Source organism: Indicator indicator, chromosome 35 (assembly GCF_027791375.1).
Source record: "Indicator indicator isolate 239-I01 chromosome 35, UM_Iind_1.1, whole genome shotgun sequence".
Classification (NCBI taxonomy): Eukaryota; Metazoa; Chordata; class Aves; order Piciformes; family Indicatoridae; genus Indicator; species Indicator indicator.
Window position 1 is genome coordinate 5,275,997 of NC_072044.1, and position 21,725 is coordinate 5,297,721.

At 52.6% G+C, this 21,725-nt stretch overlaps 1 protein-coding gene across 4 annotated transcripts in view; it reads right to left on the minus strand.

The window, feature by feature from the left end:
* Positions 1-21,005, minus strand: part of PPP1R12B (protein phosphatase 1 regulatory subunit 12B) — a 166,040-nt gene extending 145,035 nt beyond the window's left edge. For all 4 annotated transcript variants that reach the window (XM_054395993.1, XM_054395991.1, XM_054395992.1 and 1 more), the window contains exon 1: positions 20,718-21,005. In XM_054395993.1, coding sequence (XP_054251968.1) covers positions 20,718-21,005 — 288 coding nt within the window. The remainder of the gene's footprint in view (positions 1-20,717) is intronic.
* Positions 21,006-21,725: the final 720 nt, after the last annotated feature.

The window sequence follows — 21,725 nt, forward strand, 5'->3', positions numbered from 1 at the left end:
GAGGCCATGAGGATGACCAGAGGCTGGAGAACCTCCCCTATGGGGACAGGCTGGGAGAGTTGGGCTGAAAGCCTGGAGAAGATAAGGCTCCAGGGAGAGCTTAGAGCAGCCTCCAGGACCTGAAGGGATTCCAGGAGAGCTGGGGAGGGACTTCGGACAAGGGCTGGGAGTGCCAGGATGAGAGACAATGGCTTTGAGCTGGGAGAGGGGAGATGGAGACTGGAGATGAGGAAGAAATTGTTGAGAGTGAGGGTGGGGAGAGCCTGGCACAGGTTGCCCAGGGAGGATGTGGCTGTCCCCTCCCTGGAGGTGTTCAAGGCCAGGCTGGATGAGGCCTTGAGCAAGCTGGGCTGGTGGGAGGTGTCCCTGCCCATGGCAGGGGGTTGGAACTGGATGACCTTTAAGATCCCTTCCAACCCAAACCATTCTACGAGTCCATGAACATCTGGACTAGGAAGGTGATACTCCATGCACACACACATTCTTTCCTCTGCTTTAGGGGACACTATGAAATACAACCCTCAGGCCACTGCAAATTAGCTCCAAATCTGATAAAAATGCCAATTCAACACAGAGCAGAACTGCACACTTAGCCATTACTTAGCCTTCAAAAAACTCCAAAGTCCCCTAAAAATCTGGATTTTAGTTTTCCAACTATTACTTTAACTTTTGAGAAGCTCTTTGGCCTTATTAATTCACAGATTCATAGAATGGTTTAGGTTAGATAGGACCTTGAAGGCCATCCAGTTCCAACCCCCTGCCATGGGCAGGGACACCTTGCCAGGTGGGCTGAGAAGTGAGATACTGACTTTGCCCCTTGTTGAGAAGCTGCATCTTCAGGTGGTGTTGGCCTCACCACTCTGCACCCTCCAAGGCAACAGTCACCTCGGGGCTGCAGGAGTCCAGGTTGGTTTGGCTGAAGCTATCTAAGGTTGTGTCTTGGAAGTTTAGGATATGGTTGTGGCATACAGCTGAGGGCAGAAACCACAGGAAGCTCTTAGTTGCATTGCAGAAGTGCCTTTAGGAGCTGTGTTCAGGAGGTGCAGGGTGAGCCCTGCTGTGGAGCTGAAGATTAACAAATCCACAGAATGGGTTGGGTTGGAAGGGACCTTCAAGATCATCCAGTGCCAACCCCCTGCCATGGGCAGGGACACCTCCCACCAGCCCAGCTTGCTCAAGGCCTCATCCAGCCCAGCTTGAACACCTCCAGGCAGGGGACATCCACAGCCTCCCTGGGCAACCTGTGCCAGTCTCTCCCCACCCTCACTCTCAACAATTTCTTCCTCCTCTCCAGTCTCCATCTCCCCTCTCCCAGCTCAAAGCCATTGTCCCTCATCCTGGCACTCCCAGCCCTTGGCCAAAGTCCCTCCCCAGCTCTCCTGGAGCCCCTTCAGGTCCTCGAAGGCTGCTCTGAGGAGTCCCTGCTGGAGCCTTCTCTTCTGCAGGCTGAACAGCCCCAACTCTCCCAGCCTGTCCCCAAGTCTCATTTTCTCTTGACTCTGTAACAAACAAAGCCTTCTCCTCATCCTGTGTACCACAGAGGGAATCCTGCCTCACCATCTGAGAGCCTGGCAGTCTGTGTCTTCCCTTACAGAGTTAAATTTGCACCCACCCAGCAGTTTCTGAACATATCCAAGCTACTGGCACGAACCATGTCCTAAAGCCATTAGTTCCACAGCTGAATTTTACACTGGATGAAAATAAAAAAGAAAAAAAAATTCCTTGGTTTAAAATTCTGATGGCCTTTAGCTCTTCCCTGTGGGAAAAACCCAACATCCCTAATCACATCTTCCATACAGCTTTGAATACCTCTCTTGGATCTCTGCTTGTGGCTTTCCACCAGTGAGAAAGAATCATGGACAGACAGTGCAGAAACCATTGCACCACTGAGCTCCTTGCTGCTACTCCCCTTCTCTCCCATATTTTTGGATTTTTTTTTTGAGATGGTAGAACAGAGGACTATACAACATGGCCCTACCCTGGCTTTGTGGCTTTTCCTTTCTTTCTTTATTCCTTTATTAACAATTCACAGATTGCATTAGGTTGGAAGGGACCTTCAAAAGTCATCTTGTCCCACCCACTACAGTCAGCAGGGACATCTCCAACCAAATCAGGCTGCTCAAGGCCACATCAAGTCTGATCTTGAATGTCTCCAGGGATGGCCTCAAGCACATCTCTAGGCAACCTGTTCCAGTGTCTCCCCACCCTCACTCTAAAGAACTTCTTCCAAACGTTCAACCTAAATCTCCCCTGCTCCAGTTTCAAACCATTGCCCCTCATCCTATCACTAAAAGCCCTTGGAAACAGTCCCTGCCCAGCCTTCCTGTAGGTCCTCTTCAGATATTGAAATGCAGCTCTAAGGTCTTCCTGGAGCCTTCTCTTCTCCAGGCTCCAAAGCCCCAACTCTCTCAGCCTGTCCCCTTAGCAGAGGTTCTTCAGCCTCTGACCATCTTCATGACCTCCTCTGGACTCACTCCAGCAGGTCCATGCCTCTCGTGTTAGGGGCCCCAGAGCTGGACACAGCCCTGCAGATGAGATCTCACCATAGCAGAGCAGAGGGGGCATATCTGATTTGCCTTTTCCCCACTGCAGACCTTGCAGGCCAGCACATAAAATCTCCAGAAAGCCTTCTCCAGCCTGCAGCAGCTGGGCTGGACTCCACTGCTTCCCCACACACATCACTGGCCAAGCTTTGCCAGCCTCTAATCAGCAAATCAGGCAGCAGTGTGCAACCCTTCAGTGCCAGCCCCCACTGGACCATCCTGAACATGCAGCAGCACCAGCCAAGTGCTACCTTGCTCTTTGTTCCCTTTCCCACCCCTGCCATGGGTGAGCAGCACAGACTGCAGAGATGCAGAGGCTACCTCCCCCTCCTCCAGGAAACAGATCTTTGATTCCTGGTTTTTATTTGATCTCTTTCCTCCCCTTACTTCACAACAGCTTCTTCAGGCTGCCACAAAAGGACCTTGTCAGAAGCCCTTTGGAAATCCAGATGTACCACCTCAAACCAGGTTTCTCCTCTACACGTTTGTGGACTCCTTTGGCTTTATTCTTTCCCAAGTTCTTCCTGGAATCCTCGTTAGAAACTAGCACCAGATGGAGAGCTGTCACTTCCCATTGCCATGGCCCTGCTGCAGGGATGGTCCTCTGCTAGCTGGGTTGGTTTGGCTGATGTTGTACACAATGGATAGTTGCTTAGTGACTTCATCTGCCAGTTCCTCCTGAACAAATAACAGCTGGTGCTGAGGATCTGACACTTCTCATTTGGCTGAGAACTTCTGGAACCTCTTCAGTCAATGCTACAGCTGAGTACAGCTCAGAAAGATCAAATCCTAGGATGGCTCAGGTTGGAAGGGACCTCAGAGCTCATCTACTCCAACCCCCATGCCATTGGCAGGGACAACTCTCAACCAGACTTGCTTGCTCAAGGCCTCATCCAGCCTGCACCCTGGAGCAGCACAGTGGTCCAAAAAGCATCTGAGCTGCTCCCAGCTGCACACTGCCCTAGGGGCACACCAGCAGGCAGCACATGGTGGAACTGCTCAGGAACAGCAAGCAAACAGGAGTCAGATCCCACCCAGGACTACTGGAAGGAAACCAGAGCAGCAAGTTGTCCACCAGGGCCATATTCCTCACCATGTCCTCCTGCCAGCCAGGGGCAACTCAGCTGGGGCCAAGGCAGGGCCTCTGGCTGCCCCTCACTGCCCTGCAAACCATAGGAGCTGCTTGGCCCTACCTGCCAGCCAGGCCTCCTCAGCTGCTGGCTGCAGCACTGCTCTGCCTGCACAAGGGTTTGGCACTCAGTCTCTCAAACCCAGCTCCCCAGGGCAGCACATCCACCTGCTGGGCACAGGCTAGGCATATAGGGTCAAACAGCCCTGTATGACTCTTCACAAGCTCAGGTGGGTGCCAAAAGTAAGCCAGGCTGGACCCTAAGCCAAGCTCTTTGCAAGAACACAAGCTAAGGCCTGCTGGCTTGTGGCTGGTGGGACTTCCTGCAGGTGGTCCACAGGGACTGAGCAGCCAGCACTTGTGGGCTGCTTGCAACAGCCACAGCTACTTATCCCCTTGCACAGAGCACAGTCTGTACCCTAGTACCTCCTGCACTCCCTTCCATACTCAGATGGCACTGAGCAAGTCCATATCTGAAGTGGGGCAGTGATTAAACTGGCAGCTGGGCTGAAAGCAAAGAAAGGCTCCACTGAAGTGGTCTCAGAAGCCAAGGGCCCAGCTTGCTTTGTAGCATTTCCTACAGTGCACAGGGGAGCAGCAAGAAGCATTCTGCAGCAACTGGGAAGACAGCTGCTGAGGCCATTAATAAAATTAAGGCAGCCAAGAAAGATAAGAGAACAGCCCTGGCCTTCAGAGCCACTCATGACTGCACTGGAAGGTGGCTCCAAAGCATTTACCAAAGCAGTAATAAGGAGCAGAAATCCACACTCATCACCTCCCTCAGGAGGTATTACCTGGCAGTACCTCCCACTGCATGTCTGCTCCTGAAGAAAAGAGGTCAGGACATGCCTTCAGTCTGAACTGGTGCTGACAGATAAGCAGCTCTGAACTCTGGGCTAAGCCATTGTGCAAGCCTGCAGCCAGCAGCAGGGCAGGCAGCACAGTGCTGAGGCACAGCAATTGCTCACTGGCCCTGCTCCTGCAAGACTGAGCTCTGAAGAAGTTAAGAGACAAGTCAAGCAGAAAGAACCTCTCCTATTTCCCTCCCGGCAGGGACCTCACCTAAAACTCCAATGTTTCAGAAGGAAAAAAATTAAATGAATCCAAGAGATAAGGAAAGCAGGAAAATGCCCTTGGAAGGTTCTGTGCACAGCAGTGGCTGAGGGTGGCTGCAGAGAGCTGCAGGCAAGGAAGAGCAAAGCTTTGTGCAGAGGCTGCAGCTGAGCCTGGCACAAGTTGGGCACAAGCATGGGAAGGAACAGACTGAGGACAGGGACAGAGCACTGGGGCCCAGGCTGTCCAGAGAAGTAGTGGAGTCTCCTTCCCCTGAAAGATTCCAAACCCAGCTGGGCATTGTGATCCTGGGCAAGCTGCTCTGGGTGCTACAAGGATGATGAAGGGACTTAAGCAGCTCTCCCATGAGAAAGGCTGAGAGCCCTGGGGCTGTTTAGTCTGAGGAAGAGAAGGCTGAGAGGGGATCTGATCAATGCTTATAAATACCTGAGGGGTGGGGGTCAAGAAGGGGCCAGGTTCTTTTTGGTGGGGTCCTGTGACAAGGAGCAATGGACACAAACTGGAACCCGGGAGGTTCCACCTCAACATGAGGAGAAACTTCTTTGGTGTGAGGGTGCTGGAACTCTGGAGCAGGCTGCCCAGAGAGGTTGTGGAGTCTCCTTGGGTGGAGACCTTCAAAAAGCAGTCTCAATGCTTTTCCTGTGTGACCTACCCTAGGGGACCCTTCTTTGGCAGAGGGCTTGGACTCAATGGTCTCCAGAGGTCCCTTCCATCCCCCACCGTGCTGGGATCCTGTGACAGTTCCCAGGACAAGTTGGTCCTTCACGCTACCCTGAACCCCAGGCCAGGGACAAAAGGGGAAGGAATGGCCATGGATCATGTCTGGGACTAGGTGGGATGCTGAGGAGGGAGATGGTTGATGCCACTGCAAAGTCAATGCCATCTTTCAAAGGTCATGGTCACAAAGGATCCAGGGAACTACAGGTCTGTCAGACTCACCTTAGTCCCTGGAAAGCCTACACAGTAAATCCTCCTGAAAGCTGTTTCCAGCCACGTGGTGCTGTCTGGGAACAGCCACCATGGATTCACCAGTGGCAGATCTTGCCTAACTGGATTGCTCTCCACATGACAAGCTGCTGGGTGGATGCTGGGACACCTCTGACACCATCTGATAGTGTCCTTAACGGGCAGACTGCTGAGAGCTGGACTGCAGAAGCAGATAAGGCAGCAGAACATTATCTAGAAGGTCAGCCCAGAGGGTGACCAGCCCCACAAAGTCCAGCTGGCAGCCAAATACCGGTGGCATCCCTCAGGGCTAATACTGGTGTCAATGGAACTCGATGCCTTCATTAACAAAGTTGATTAACACCAATTACCAGACAGAGAGCACTCGTTTGCAGATGGTATCAAACCAGTTGGCATGGCTGGGGCTGGAGAGCCTGCTCAGAGGGACCTGCACAGGCTGGAGGAGTGGCCTGATGGAGAGCTTGTGAAGGTCAACCAAGGCAAACTGAAAGTCCTGCCTGTGATGGTTTGAAACTGTCTTTTTAATTTTTCCTTGCAAAGTTCAGAACAGAGAAAGTGAAAGAATGTAAATAAGTCACTATTGGGTGTAAGAAAGCAAAATAACAATTGTTCTAAACACTTCCATTGGATAGATAGAAATGTTTAAGAACTATTACCCAAAACAAAGTAGGCACTCTGCACATTCTGCGTTCGGCAGTGGGGGCAGTTGCTGGGCTGTCTGGCTGCTGTTTCTTCTTCTCTTCTGGCTGAAGATAACACGTACTGACCTTGGCAGCTAAGTTAACAACTTTCTGCTTAACTAACTCTGCTTCTCTGTCCAGGGGGGTCTGGGGAGAAGCTCCTGGGAGAGAGAGGCCCCTTTGGGAGGGTCCCCTTGGGGGGAAGCAAAGGGAGATCGGTTGTGCTTTTCTGTTGCTTGTATATATTTGTAAGTGTTGTGAATTTTGTATATTTGTACATATTCATTGCATTTCATTGTAGATTTTAGACTCTGCTTGTAAATACAGCTTTTCATTTGCTTCCAGACTGGGCTAGCCTGGTTATTGTCGGTGGGGGGGGAATTTCAGCTCACACCGACACACTGCCCCTGGGACAGACTAAAGCCTTGCAACAAGACAGGCTGGGGGACACCTGGCTGCAAAGCAGCTCTGCAGAAACAGACCTGCCAAGTTCTCAGGGCAGACAGATGAGCAGGCAGCCAAGGGAACTGCTTTCCTGGGCTGTCAAGAGACTCTGCCACAGCACTGACCTCCTGCTCCTCACCATCTTGAACTGGTGCCTTTGAACACACCTTCCACCTTGCAAAGCCTGTGCATGGTACACAGACCCTCCAGCAAGCTAAGTACACTGAGGAGAGCATCAGCAGCACACAGGAAGCTGAGCTGGCTGCAGCTTGGCTCCCTAAGAACACAGTAAAGAAACACAAAGCAAGGCAAGAACACTAAGCCAGCAGCAAGTGATGAAGCCAGGCTCTGAAGGTTTAATCCAGCCCCTGCCTCCTTCAGAAGCAATCCAGCAACACTATCCAAGCTTCTCCAGAGAGCTATTTCAGCTCAATATTCATAATTCTGCAAGAAATATTTGCTGTAGACTTCTTAAAAGCCATCTTGGCATCAAAACAGGAAGGAAGGTGAGCAGCAGGACAAGGGAAGTGATTCGCCCTCCTACTCTGTTCTGGTGAGATCCCATCTGCAGCACTGCATCCAGTTGTGGGGTCCCCAACACAAGAAGGAACTGGAACTGCTGGAGAGGGTACAGAGGATCATCATCACAAAAATCATCAGAGGCTGGAGAACCTCCCCTGTGGGGACAGGCTGGGAGAGTTGGGGCTGTTCAGCCTGGAGAAGAGAAGGCTTGCAGCCTTGCAGGACCTGAAGGGGCTCCAGGAGAGCTGGGGAGGGACTTTGGACAAGGGCTGGGAGTGCCAGGATGAGGGACAATGGCTTTGAGCTGGAAGAGGGGAGAGGAGGAAGAAATTGTTGAGAGTGAGGGTGGGGAGAACCTGGCACAGGTTGCCCAGGGAGGCTGTGGCTGTCCCCTCCCTGGAGGTGTTCCAGGCCAGGCTGGATGAGGCCTTGAGCAAGCTGGGCTGGTGGGAGGTGTCCCTGCCCATGGCAGGGGGTTGGAACTGGATGATCTTGAAGGTCCCTTCCAACCCAACCCATTCTCTGGCTCTCTGAATCCTGTGCTAGCAGGCTACAATGCAGCACTTGGCACAGGTAGCCTTGAAGGAACCTGTGCCAGTGTAACCACTTCTGGTAACTGATGCCATGTGCAGATCACACCAACAGGAACAACATCACTTGCAGTGCCCATTCAAAGACTCAAGCAATGGCATGATGTTTGCTAGCAGAAGAATTTCTGCTAGCATGGTCACTAAAAAACAAATCAGAGCCTTGGCAGGGCTGTAGGGTTTGCAGGACTGCCATGGCTGCAGCCAAAGCCCTGCTCAGGCTCAGGACAGGCTCTCCAGCCAGGTGTAGGCTGTGCCAATTGTGCTGGTTTGAGGCCAGCCAGAACATCTCTTGCCCCGAAAGGGACAAAAGAATGAGACTCACACAAACGGATTGGAGAGTGATGGAAAGTTTAAATGGAAAAGCAATTGGTGAAGCTACAGAAAACTACAAACTACAAAGCATAGTGGAAAAGAACATCCTAAAGCATACAGAACCCCCTCACAGAATTCCCAAAAGCTTCCCAGTCCTCCCTTCCTCCCACCTGAGGGTCTACCCAATCCCTCAGGGCTCTTCCTTCCCCTGCCTCCCGCTGCTAGGCAAGTCTCAGGCTGGCCAGGTCTGAGACTGCCCCCCCCCCCCCCCTCCATTCTCCTCCTGGCATTAGGCCTAGTCAGGCCTAAGAGGCCTGAGATACTCCCCTGGCATTACCCGATAAGAGAGGACATCTCCCAGGGGAGCAGAGAGGGAAGAAAGAGGAAGAGGATGACTCTGCAGATGGATTGATAGGGTGCAGGATTTATGGGTAGAAATACGCCGTTTCTGTGTCCACCCCTGTGGGTGAGCACCCAGGACACCAGAGGTGTATCTCATGCAGCAGTGGCAGGGGGCACCCAGCCCAAACTGCCACACCAATGCAGGCAGGTAGCTCAGATTGGGTTGTTAGCTACAAAATCCACACTGGGAGCCTGGCATCTCACTTAGAGAGAGTAAATGGGGTAAAAAAAGGCTTGCTAGGTAAAAATGGAGAACATTCCATCCTCCAAACCCAAGGCAGATATTCTGGAGGATTTCTGCTGGCAGAGGCAGGGTTTGTGTTAATGATGTAACCTGGAGCAGTGTCCTGGCTATACCAAAACAATTCCAACCAGCCCCATTGCTCCCAGCCTGCTGGACTTGATGATCTTGAAGGTCTTTTCCACCCTGGTTAATTCTGTGATTCTGGGTCAGAGCTCACCAGCCCCAGCACTCATCCAAGAGAGGAGTCCCCTCTGACAGTCCCCAGGCAGTGAGCTCTCACTGAATCACAGAATGTTAGGGGCTGGGAAAGGACCTTGAAAGCTCATCCAGCCCAACCCCCTGCCAGAGCAGGGTCACCTATACCAAATCATACAGGAACACATCCAGGCAGGTCTTGAATATCTCCATAGAGGGAGACTCTACAACCTGTTCCAGTGTTCTGTCACTCCCACAGTGAAAAAATTCTTCAAGACCAACCCATAATTAGCAGCAGGTTTGGGTAACACTGACATGAATTCAGATGCTGCAAGAGGAAGGGAAACCTTGCTTCATGCTTTGACTTGAGAGCAAAACCATCACAGCAGGACTTCAGGGTGCCTCAGCTCAAGTGCAAAACCAGTATGGTTAACTCAGTGCACCATCTCCAAGCTGCTTTGGGTTATGGACAAACTCAACAGACATGAACCAGGTTAGGCCAGCAGAGCCTCCACACAAAGCTGCACCACTGCATGAAATCACTTTGAGTCACCTCTGGCTCAACCAGCAGCTCTTTGGACAAGGCCTGACACTGAGTTGTTCTGTTCTGGGATTTCAGTTTTGGTCTCTGCTACATAAAAAAGCTGTGGACAGGCTGGAAAGCGTGCAGAGAAGGGCCAGGAGAATGAGCAGAGGACTGGAGGAGCTGTCCTGTGGGGAGAGGCTGAGAGAGCTGGAGGTGTTCAGCCTGGAGAAGAGAAGGCTCAGGGGAGGCCTTATTGCCATGGACCAGGACGTCAAGGGTGGCTGCCATGAGGATGGAGACTCCCTTTGGACCACGGAGAAGACAAGACCACAGGATCACAGGATGTCAGGGGTTGGAAGGGACCTGAACACATCATCGAGTCATGATGGGGACAAGTTGCTGCTGGGGACATTCCCCTTGCACTGCAGCAAAAAAAACATTCCCTCATGAGCACAGTCAGAGGCTGGAATCATCTCCCAGGGGCAGTGGTGGATTCCCTGCACAGGACAGGTTTCAGCCCCAGCCTGCCAGGCTGCTGGGGCAGCTCACTACAGCTCCACCATCACCTAGAAAGGTTGGAGCAGATGAGCCTTGGGGTCCCTCCCAACCTGGCACTCTGTGAATTCTGTGGTTTCAGATGTAAAGAAGCATAAAGCTCTGCAACAAAACAGCATGAACTGCCCAGGAGAGTGAGGAATGACAAAGTATAAATAGGAAGTGGCTTCAGAGAGATGCCAGAAATGGATGGGGAGCCATCGCTGTTGCACACCAGTGCTCCAGCTCAGAGCAGCAGAGAGGGGCCAGGTTCAGTTTTCCCCCTGAAAAGGCAGTGACACAGAAAAGGCTGATGGCAGGTGGTCATTCTGCATTCTGTACATTTCACAAAGATTTATGAGCCAGGCTGAATGCTGGAAAAGCAAAGCTGAAGCTGCTTGTGCCCCTCTGCAAGGTCAGCTCATTGTATTATGGAAACATTTCCAGTGAGACTCTCACAAGTTAAGACTCTGCTATTTTTTTCAGCTACAGGAAACAAGGTACTAAGAAAAAAGTCTTAAACCAAGCCAGCAAAGCACCATAACTGAAAATTCACTCAAAGAGTAATGGTCAGTTGTTGCCATGTGAGCAAAGAGAATTATTTAAGCTAAGATCTTAAAGCTAGAAGGAGATTGCTCATTCAAAAATTTGTTTAGAATGCTTTGGGTGGGAAAGGACCTCCAAAGGTCATGCAGTCCAACCCCCCTGCAGTCAGCAGGGACATCCTCCACAAGATCAGATTGCTCACAGCCTTGTTGAGCCTGACCTTGAATATCTCCAGGCATGAGGACTCAACTACCTCCCTGTGCAACCTGTTGCAGTGTTTCAGCAGCCTCATGGTGCAGAACTTGCTCCTAACATGCAATCTAAATCTGCTCTGCTCTCTTTTCAAACCATTGTCCCTCATCCTGGCACTGTAGGCCTTGGCCAAAGTCCCTCCCCAGCTCTCCTGGAGCCCCTTCAGGTCCTGCAAGGCTGCTCTGAGTTCTCCCTGGAGCCTTCTCCAGGCTGAACAGCCCCAACTCTCTCAGCCTGTCCCCACAGTGGAGGTTCTCCAGCCTCTGATCATCTTCATGGCCTCCTCTGGACCCTCTCCAACTGTTCTTTGTTCCTCTTATGCTGGAGGCTCCAGAACTGGAGGCTCAAGAACTGGAAGCAGTGCTGCAGTTGGGGTCTCAGCAGAGCAGAGGGCAGAATCCCCTCCCTGTGCTGCTGCTCTCCCTGCTTTGGATGCAGCCCAGCACACAGCTGCCTGCTGGGCTGCCAGCACACCTAAGTCCCAAGCCATTATGGTGCTGCACAGGTCCCTGCCTCTCGTGTTGGGGGCCCCAGAGCTGGACACAGCACTGCAGTGCTCACCAGAGCAGATGAGCAGTGCAGGCTGGAGCTCCACCACACCAGAGCTCATCTCAACTTTCCTGAGGCTGTCAGCAGCTTGAAGCATTTCTCTGCTCAGCCCTGACTGGACTACACAGAAAGCTGTTCTTGAACCCATTCATGCTGAAGTGAGCCCCATGCAAACAGGTGCCCAAATCATCACCAAATCATTGCCTCAGCTCTCCCAAACTCAGCTTCTCCTGCCAAAGGCCTGCTGGCCACCGCCTGCTGCGAGCTGCACCTTTGCTCCCCGTGCAGATCAGCTTGCTGCAGCCCAAGAAAGGAGATTTCAGGGACAGCTGTTGCACCTCCCTTCAGAAGGACAGCTGAAAATAAACTGCAGACTCAGATCCCAGGATTTATCCTGGGCACCTTCCTTGTGCTGGGGCCATACCACTAGCACTAGGTCAAACAGCTTGCTGGGAGGGCTGGAGAGCTGGGGGCTGCCAGTGCCCTGCAAGACAGGGGCTGGGTTCCTCTCCCTTTGGTTCAGCTTTTCAGCCCAGTCCTGTGCAGAAACACATTTTTTTTTTTTTAAGAAGCAAAAGCAGAGCAAACATTTCAGAGTACTTAAATCCTCCCCCTGCCCACATTTGCATTCAAAAATCATAAGGAAAAGAAAATAATCTCAATTTATACAACCACTTGCATAATATTCCCCTCTCCCACCCTGCTTAAAAGGATTGCTCTCATATGCAGTGTCTGAGAGGGCCTGCTTGACTTATGGTGTGCAATAAACCTCAGGTGAGCACCAGCAGAGCAACTCAAAATCTGATGTTTTAATATTAGTCAGTGATTACCTCAGGACATTACACCACAGCACTTCAGACATCTCACAAGCCCTGCAGAATCATGAAATGGTAGGGGCTGGAAGGGACCTCTGGAGATCATCCAGTCCAACCCCCTGCCAGAGCAGGAGCACCCAGGGCAGGGCACACAGAACACATCCAGGTGGGGTTGGAAAGTCTCCAGAGCAGGAGACTCCACAACCTCTCTGGGCAGCCTGCTCCAGGCTCTGCCACCCTCACAGGGACAAAGTTTTCCCTCCTGTTCCCATGGCACCTCCTCTGCTCCAGCTTGCCCCCAGTGCCCCTTGTGCTGTCCTTGGCCATCCCTGAGCACAGCCTGGCTCCAGCCCTGCACATCTTTATCCCCAGCACTGAGGGCAGCCCTCAGGCTGCTCTGCTCCAAGCCTCAGCTCCCTCAGCTGTCCTCACAGGAGATGTTCCACTGCCTGCAGCAGCTCTGTGGCTCTCTGCTGGACTCTCTCAAGCAGTTTCCTGAAGTCCTTTTTGACCTGAGGGGCCCAGAACTGGCCACAATATTCCAGCTGTGGCCTCAGCAGGGCAGAGCAGAGGGGGAGGAGAACCTCTCTTGACCTACTAACCACAGCCCTTCTAATCCACCCCAGGATGCCATTAGCCTTCCTGGCCACAAGGGCACATTGCTGGCTCACAGGTATCCTTGTGTCCACCAGCACCCCAGGTCCATTTTCCCTGTGCCACTCTCCAACACTACCACATCTGAGCTCGATGTCTCTAAACCTGTTTGCAGTAGGACAGCTCCAGCCTCTAACACTCCCCATCAAAAGAAGCAGGAGGCATTAGGAACTGCAAAAATATTGGGATGAGAGCAGATTCATCTGGGTCACAGCTGAGAGTTCTGCACAGCAACACTGCCTTTCACATGTCAGCAGGTCTGGGCCATGCAGCAGAAGCTGCAAGGTATGGCTCTGGAAGTGCCACTGTTCCAGGCACTGCATTCACTGCTCACCCCTGCATTTTCCCTGGAGCTGGCTTTCCATCTGATCACACAACAGCCTAAGGTGGGAGGGACCTCAGAGATCATCTACTCCAACGCCCCTGCCATGGGCAGGGACACCTCCCACTAGCCCAAGGCTGCTCAAGGCCTCATCCAGCCTAGCCTTGAACACCTCCAGGGAGGGGACATCCACAGCCTCCCTTGGGCAACTTGTTCCAGAGTCTCACCTCCTTCATACTGAAGAACTCCAGTCTAACCCTGCTCTCCCTCAGCTTCAAACCATTCCCCCTTGCCCTGTCCTTATGAAAAATCCCTCTCCTGCCTTGCTGTAGGTTCCCTTCAGGCATTGGAAGGCAGCTCTAAGGTTCCCCTTACTTATCCAAGAGCATTGATCTGGACAAGCAGGCAGCATCAGGGACTTGTCCCCATCTCCAGAGCAGGCTGAAGGATTTGATCTGCAGAAAGCTTTCAGCAGTCATTAATCACAAGCAGCTTTCCCTAAAATACCTTTGCTTCCCCAAAGGAGATGAAGGGCCAGAGCTCTGGAATGCCCAACAGCACTGCTGCAGAGATGGGAACTTCTCCACAGACAGCACCAAGGGACCAGGGCCATCACTTGGAGCTGGTGCCATAAATGAAGCTGTAGCTGAAAATCCTTGCTCAGTGTTTATGGCGAGCAACAGAGCTTGACTCACCTCATCACTAGGCAGGATAAAGAGAGGCTGAGGAAGGAAACAATGGAGATGCACATTTCCCATTCTGGATACTCTCCTACTTACTAAATCAGGGTTAGCTCCCCCCCAGCATCCAGCAGCTGAGTGAAGGCTGTGGCTGGCTTCAGCTTCCAGCAGCTGAACCAACGAGTCAGGAAAGTGCCCCTAACCAAAACAAAGGCAGGCACCCTGCAAGCACTGCCAGGAGCAGCAGCAGTCTGAGGCTCTAACCCGTTTCAGTTCAGGGTTAGTTTGTTTAGTCTAGAGTTAATTCTGCCCGCTTAGGAGATTGTTTTGAAATGGAGAGGCAAGGGGCAAACAACTGAACCAAGCCACAGGGACAAAACAGCCAGCCAGGACAGGGACTGAGCAAGCCAAAAGCAAGCAAATGAAAGCATTGGGGTTGGCAGAGCAGCACTTCAGGTTTTCGCTTTGTCTAATAAATTCCTGGGGCACAGTAGGTTGCTTGCAAGCTTCCTGATTTCTTCAGCACTGCATTCCCAGTTAAAAAGTGAAAGCCCAAAGAACTGCTTCCCTCAGCCTGGTGACAAACCCTATTTTTGACAGAGTCATGTTTCAGCCTGACGAGCAGCGTTAAATAGAGTGCAGACAGCTTGCTGCTGCTATTTTCACAGGCAGGAGCATACCTTCAGAGCAGAAACTCTGCAGAGCACAGTGGAAAAGGTATGGCTCTCCCTAGATAACCTTCTCTTCCCAGGATTAATGTATTTTTAGGCAACACAGCCACCCACTCTTAAAAAAATGCAGCCTGGTGTACGACACCATCAGCACAGATTAAAAGATGAGAAGCTGAACTACCTTCAAGTGCAGCTGGGTGCCCCAACCATATGCCCCTGTACCTTGTGTTACACCTCACACTTCAAGCCCAGTTTAGCTTTTGCTGTTTGGAGATCAAGCAACTCCTCCTAGAAGCTGCTGCTGTGTGAGCTCTCTGGGGGTAACCACTGCCCATGGACCTCAGGTCTCCTGTCAAACAAACCCAGCTCCTTCAGCCACTACTGCAGTCCCAACCCTTTGCTCCATAGTGATGTCCCAGCTAGAAAATACACCAACCCACCCAGGAATCCTCTCTTTCTCCCTCTCAGAATCATAGAATTGGTTGGAAGAGACTTAAAGATCATTCAGTTTCAACCCCCTGCCATGGGCAGGGACACATCCCACAGCTTGCTCAAGGCCTTATCCCACCTGGCCTTGAACACCTCCAGGGAAGGGACATCCACAACCTCCCTGGACAACCTGTGCCAGAGTCTCAGCACCCTCACTCTAAAGAATTTCTTCCTAATGTTCAATCTAACTCTACCCTGCTTTATTTTCAAATCATTGGCCCTCATCCTGTCACTCCCAGCCCTTGTCAAAAGTCCCTCCCCAGCTCTCCTGCAGCCCCTTCAGCTACTGGAAGGTCGCTGTAAGTTCTCCCTGGAGCCTTCTCTTCTTCAGCCTGAACAGCCCCAACTCTCCCAACCTGTCCCCACAGGGGAGGTTCTCCATCCCTCTGATCATCTTTGTGGCCCCCTCTGAACCTTCTCCAGATCCATGTCCTCTCTGTGATGGGGCTCTTGGTCTTGGGCATTTTGCTCCAGTGCTAGCACCTTGATTCTTTCAGCACTCTACAGACTGTGACTGGGGAGGAGTCTGCAACGTGCTACCTCTGGCCATGCTTTTGGACTGCCCCAAACTTCTCTGCTAGGACTACACACAACGTTTGGAGGTGAGGAAAGGACCACACTTGCTGAGCAGCAACCAAAACCTGACCAGTCTCAGACTGACACAGATGCTGCTTTGTAAAGCTCTGAAGGGCAACCAGACACACCTGCAGCTCTACTGCTCTGGCCTAAAGCAGGAGAAACTTAAATTGGGACTGCCAAGGAGCAACTAACCCAGAGCCACTGCACAAAACAGCTGCTGAACTACCACAGGTGTCCAGCACCTCAAAAGGAAGCACCAAGAGACTTTAAGAGCACAGTAAATTATATAAACTCAGAGCTTATCTCATGAGCAACTCAGTTCTCCATGGAAGAGGCAAAAAGGAAGCAGAGTATAAACCAAAGGGCAGACAAGGGATAAACCATCTTGGCTGTTCTCATCATTTGTCACAGTCCTTGAAGCCAAACCAGCACTGCCTGTTACTCTGGGAGATGTCTTCCCAACCAGGAGCATCTGAACTTTTTGTCCCCCACTTAAGACTCAACTTTCATTGCAGTTTCCCCTTCAGCTCCACCTGTAAATCAGAAGGAAAGGAGAGCATCTCTCATCCACTTCCCACCATCAGCAAACATGAAAGAAGTTCAACTGCAACCCAGAATTTGTTTCACAGCAGTTTTCTTGATCACATCTAAACATCCTCTCACTTTTAGCTAAAACCTCTCTTTCCATTCTGCATCAGCCACAAAAACCATTGCCCAAATTGTAGAGATGGAGAAGAGTCCAGGGGGACCTTAAAGCTGCCTTCCAAGAGCTGAAGGGATCCTGCAGGAAGGCTGCAGAGGGACTTTTCCTGAAGGTGTCTAGAGACAGGACAAGGGGAATGGTTTGGAGCTGAGGGAGAGCAGGGTCTAGATCTTAGAAAGAAGTTGAAGGAGAGCAGGGTCTGGATCTTAGAAAAAAGTTCTTCAGTATGAGGCTGGGGAGACACTGGAACAGGTTGCCCAGGGAAGTTGTGGATGCCTCATCCCTGGAGGTGTTCAGGGTCAGACTGGACGAGATCTTGAGCAACCAAGTGTAGCTGAGAGGCATCCCATGGCAGGGAGGCTGGAGTAGATATCTCTCAGGACCATTCTAACCTAAACCATTGTAGGATACATTCAATGAATTAAGTAAACCACTGAAAATATGGAACTGCCTTTGCAGCACCAAGCTATAGACACACAAACAGCTGAAGCCACAATGGTGCAGGTTTATGCTGCACCTGATGCCTCCAAAGAGGAGGCTGACACAGGCAGGATGCTCACAAACACCACTTCTCATTTACAAAGCTATTTGCAAACTACAGCCTGGCAGCTGTAACTAGCAGGGAGAGCTCCTGGCCCAGCAGTCAGTGCACAATGGCTCTTAGTCACACTGGCCCAGATCCTACTCAAAGTGTCATTTTACCTTGCTGAACACCTGGCAACACTTGGGGCCACTGCACTCCAAACAAACTAACCCAATTTGTAAGATTGGGGCTTAGGTTTTGCAGGAGCAGATGCAGACTCTGACAAATTAAGTCAATTGACTTTGTTAACCCTTCCACCACCTACCAAAATTGGCTTGTACAGAGCAAGCCTCACTAAACATTAAGTTCTTTAACCCACAAAATGAATTTCACCCAATCTTGCCTTCCACAGAGCAAACTCTATGCAGCATGTAGGATTTCCTTCCTCCCCGCAGGGCTGCTTGGGTTCCCAAGTGTTAAACAGGAGCAGACGGAGGCTACCATCTGCCCTGGCTCCTGTAATAGTATTTTTCTAATACTGAGAGAAGCTATTAAAAAGCCCTCATGTGTGCTACATCCATTTCATGTGTCAGCCAGCACTCTGGGGACCCTCAACCTCACTGGACCTCAGCTGCCACTTGACCATATACAGCCTTGTTCCACAAGTCCTATGAAAACATTTTGGGCAGAACTCAGAACGACCTCTCCAGCTGTGATGAACATTTTCAGCTGATGCAGTACACAGGACCTACAAACCCTCCAACAAATCAGTGTCCCTTCAGCTTGGGTGTGTGAGAATATCTCAGGGTTGTTTCACACATGTTAATGGCTGAAGATGAGCCAATGTGTGCCCAGGTGGCCAAGAAGGCCACCAGCATCCTGGCCTGGATCAAAACCAGAGTGTCCAGCAGAAGTAGGGCAGTGATGGTGTCCCTGTATTGGGCACTGGTGAGACCACACCTTGAGTCCTGGGTTCAGTTCTGGGCAAAGGAAAGACATTGAGGTGCTGAAGCGTGTCCAAAGAAGAACAACAAAGCTGGAGAGGGGTTTGGAGGGCATCACACAAGGAGAGGCTGAGGGAGCTGGGGGTGTTCAGTCAGGAGAGGAGAAGGCTGAGGGGAAACCTCATTGCTCTCTACAACTCCCTGAAAGGAGGTTGGAGTGAGGCTGCTGTTGGTCTCTTCTCCCAAGTAACCAGTGAGAGGATGAGAGGAAATAGGTTTAAGTTGTGCCAGAGGAGGTTTAGGTTGGAGATGAGGAAAAATGTCTTTCTGCAAAAGTGGTCAGGGGTTGGAAGAGGCTGCCCAGGGAGGTGGTGGAGTCCCTATCCCTGGAGGTGTTCACGAAATGTGTGGACATGGCACTTGGAGATATAGTTTAGTTGTCCTGGGAGTTGGTGATGTGAAAGGTCTTTTCCAACCTTAATGATGCTATGATTCCATGTAGATGAGAAAACGTTAACAAATCAATGGGACACTGGACCAAAGCTTTTGTAAAATTCAAAGTATGGTCACCTTCTCTCCCTGTGAAGCCCCTGAAGAAGCACTCTGTGCAACTGGCCTGCTTGTACAGCTACCAGCTGCTGGACTACTCACTCATCTAAAAGCTCTTCCCCACGTCAAGCCCTAAATGTTACTGTTCAACGCTACCCAATGCTTCATGCACAAAGAATTTCACCTGCAGCCTGCTTGGCAGTGGGGAGCTCATCATACAGTAAAGAGTCATGGAATGGCTCAGGTTGGAGGGGACCTCAGAGATCCTCTACTTCAAATCCCCCTGCCATGGGCAGGGACACCTCGCAACTACACTCAGCTGCTCAAGGCCTCATCCAACCTGGCCTCGAACACCTCCAGGGAGGAGGCAGCCACAGCCTCCCTGGGCAACCCATTCCAGAGTCTCACCAGCCTCACACTGAAGAACTTCTTCCTCAGCTCCACTCTAACCCTGCTCTGCCTCAGCTTCAAACCATTCCCCCTTGGCCTGTCTCTGGACACCCTCATGGAACACCCCCTAGACAGACACCCAGTGTCTGAGGGGTCAGCCTTCATCATGCCCTTCTGGTCAAGCATCACATCAACCTACATCAGCAAGAGGCCTGGATGCTTCTGAAGTGCTCCTCATCAATCCTGTCTGGAAAGCCCTCATGCAGTCATCCCAACTCTTCCGTACTTCCATCCACCTTACATCCAGCCTTCCTGCTTGCCAGAACGCTTTCACCAACCAGCTGTTCAGTGAGTGCCTCTCACAGGTGTCCACCCCATTACTTATTTACCTGACAGTGAACGCACACACAACGCTGTGTCAGAACTGCCCTAAGCAATGTATCTGTTTGCTCCTGCTACACCAGAAAAGCCCCAAAGACAAAAGGCTGAGCTGTTACAGAGTTCCCTCTTCACCAGCTGAAGCCTTATCCGAGCCGACAGTCCGTGAGCTCCTGTGCTCCTTGCTTCACAACTTATTTTTGGAACTGCAGAACAAAATGAACAAATATCACTGCCCCTTGCTCTCTGACAGCCAGGAGCCAGCCAGCTGTGCACCAAGCCCTCCAACACCCCAAATGCTTCCCTTCAGCAATGCTAGCCCAGCAGAGCAAGCATCACCAACCCAACTCCTGCCCTATTTGTGCTACTAAAGCTTTACTCTTTACAAACACATTATTTCCAGATGTTACTCCTGGACTGTGCTTCTTTCCCCAGTCCCATCACTGCACTGCATGCTTAATCTAGGAGATCTTCAGCTAAGGAAATTTTCTGCCCAGGGCTGGCCTGGATTCAAATCAGATTCATTTCACTGACCAGATGCAACAATCTGGGACACTGATTTCACACGACCTGTGAAATTCTGAATCAGTCTTGGATAGCAACAGGCTTCCCAATACTGAAGGGTAGCAGTTCACAAGCTCCTCACATCGCTGCTCCTTTCCAGGGGAGCCGAACCTACGACCCCAGACACAGCCAAAGCTACAGCCCCAGACACAGCCAAGGCTTTCGTGCTCCAAAGACAACTCCTGCCACCACTTCTGTGCCACCTCCAGCCCACTCTGTGATCTCCAAGACATTGTGTGTGTGTGCTCCTCAACACGTTTGGAGCAACCTTAACAGAATCTACGTTGCTTATCTGAGATGTGGGCACTGCCTGCACTCTGCCAAAGAGCAGTTTGGGGAGTTTCAAGGCAACTCCGAACACAAACACAGAAGCCGAGGAGACACTTCTGACCTTGCAAAAACCAACACCACCCCCCACCCCCGACTCCCCGGGAAATTTTTATGGTCCTGCTGCTATTTCAACAACCTCCAAGCACAAAAGCAGAGGTTTTCCAAACGAACAAATTGCCCACCAAGCCTGACTGGTCGCTTTATCAGCCCCACGCTTTATTTTGCTAATTAAGCTACTTAATACCCCGGTAAGAACTCGCCACAGCAGGCTGCTCGGCTGGAACACGCTGGGAGCTCCCTGCACACCAGGTCCCTGCTCCAGACAGCCGAGCCAGGCAGGATGAGCTCAGATCAAAGCCTTCTGCCGCCGCTTTGTTTATAAACAAGCCGCTGCCGGTGCTGCAGGTACCGCTCTGCCCTCCCCCTCCATCAGCACCGGCGAACCCTCGGAAATCCGCGTCCCCCCCTTCCCCCGCTCCAGGACACAGCGAACCACCACCCGGGCCCCCTCCCGGCCGCCGGCGCCTCGGTGGGGGCGCGGGGAAGTCTCGCCGGGCGACAAGGAAAGGAAGGGGCCGCCGGGCCGCTCCCCCCACCCCCAGGCCCAGCTCCCGGTACCTGGTGCAGGGCTGTCAGCCCGTCCACGTTGGTGGTGTTGATGCGGGCGCCGCGGCCCAGCAGCCGCTTCACCTCCTCGGTGTCCCCGCTGGAGCAGGCGGCCAGGAAGACGGCGCCCTCCTCGAAACGGACGCGGGTCCCCCCGGCGCCGCGATGCCGGCCCCGGCCGCCCCCCGCCGCCACCGGCTCCTGTTCCGTCAGGGAGCCCTTCCAGCGCCGGAGCTGCTCGGCCCGCCGCAGCCGCGCCGACTCGGCCCGCTTCCCGCCCAGGTGCTCCGGCTCCGACATCGCCGCCGCCGCACTGAGGCGCAGGGAGCGCGCCGCGCCTCAGCCGGGAGCGGGGCGCAGCGCCCCCGCCGCCATCTTCCCTACGCCGCCGCCGCGCCCGCGCCACCCGCGCCCCGCGGCATCCCGGGACTTGTAGTTTCCGCGGGCGGCGCCGCACCTGCGGGCGGGGCGAGGCTGGCTGCCGCCGGACCGCGCGCACCTGGGCACCGGCCGGACTACAGCTCCCGGCAGGCCCTGCGCGGAGCTTGCACGGCCTAGCCCGGGGGTGTGAGGGGCAGGCACCGCCCGGCCGTGCCCACACGAAGGGCCAGGGAGGGCCGGGCCCGCCCTCGGTGCTCTTGTGGGGATGGAGGACAGTGGGGGGAGATGAGAGCGGTGAGACCCTCGACCCCTCTGCTGTGCTCTGCTGAGACCCCACCCTGCAGTGCTGGGGCAGCTCTGGAGTCCTCAGCACAGCACAGACAGGGACCTGCTGGAGCAGAGCCAGAGGAGGCCACAGCAATGCTGGCAGGGCTGGAAGGGCTCTGCTGGGAGGCCAGGCTGAGAGAGTTGGGGTTGTGCAGCCTGGAGAGGAGAAGGCTCCAGGGAGACTTTCTGGTGGCCTTTCAATACTTGCAGGAGCCTACAAGAAAAATAGGGAGGGACTTCATAGCTGGGCCTGTTGTGACAAGAAAGGGAGTGATGGTTTAAACTAAAAGATTCAGACTGGAGAGAAGGGAG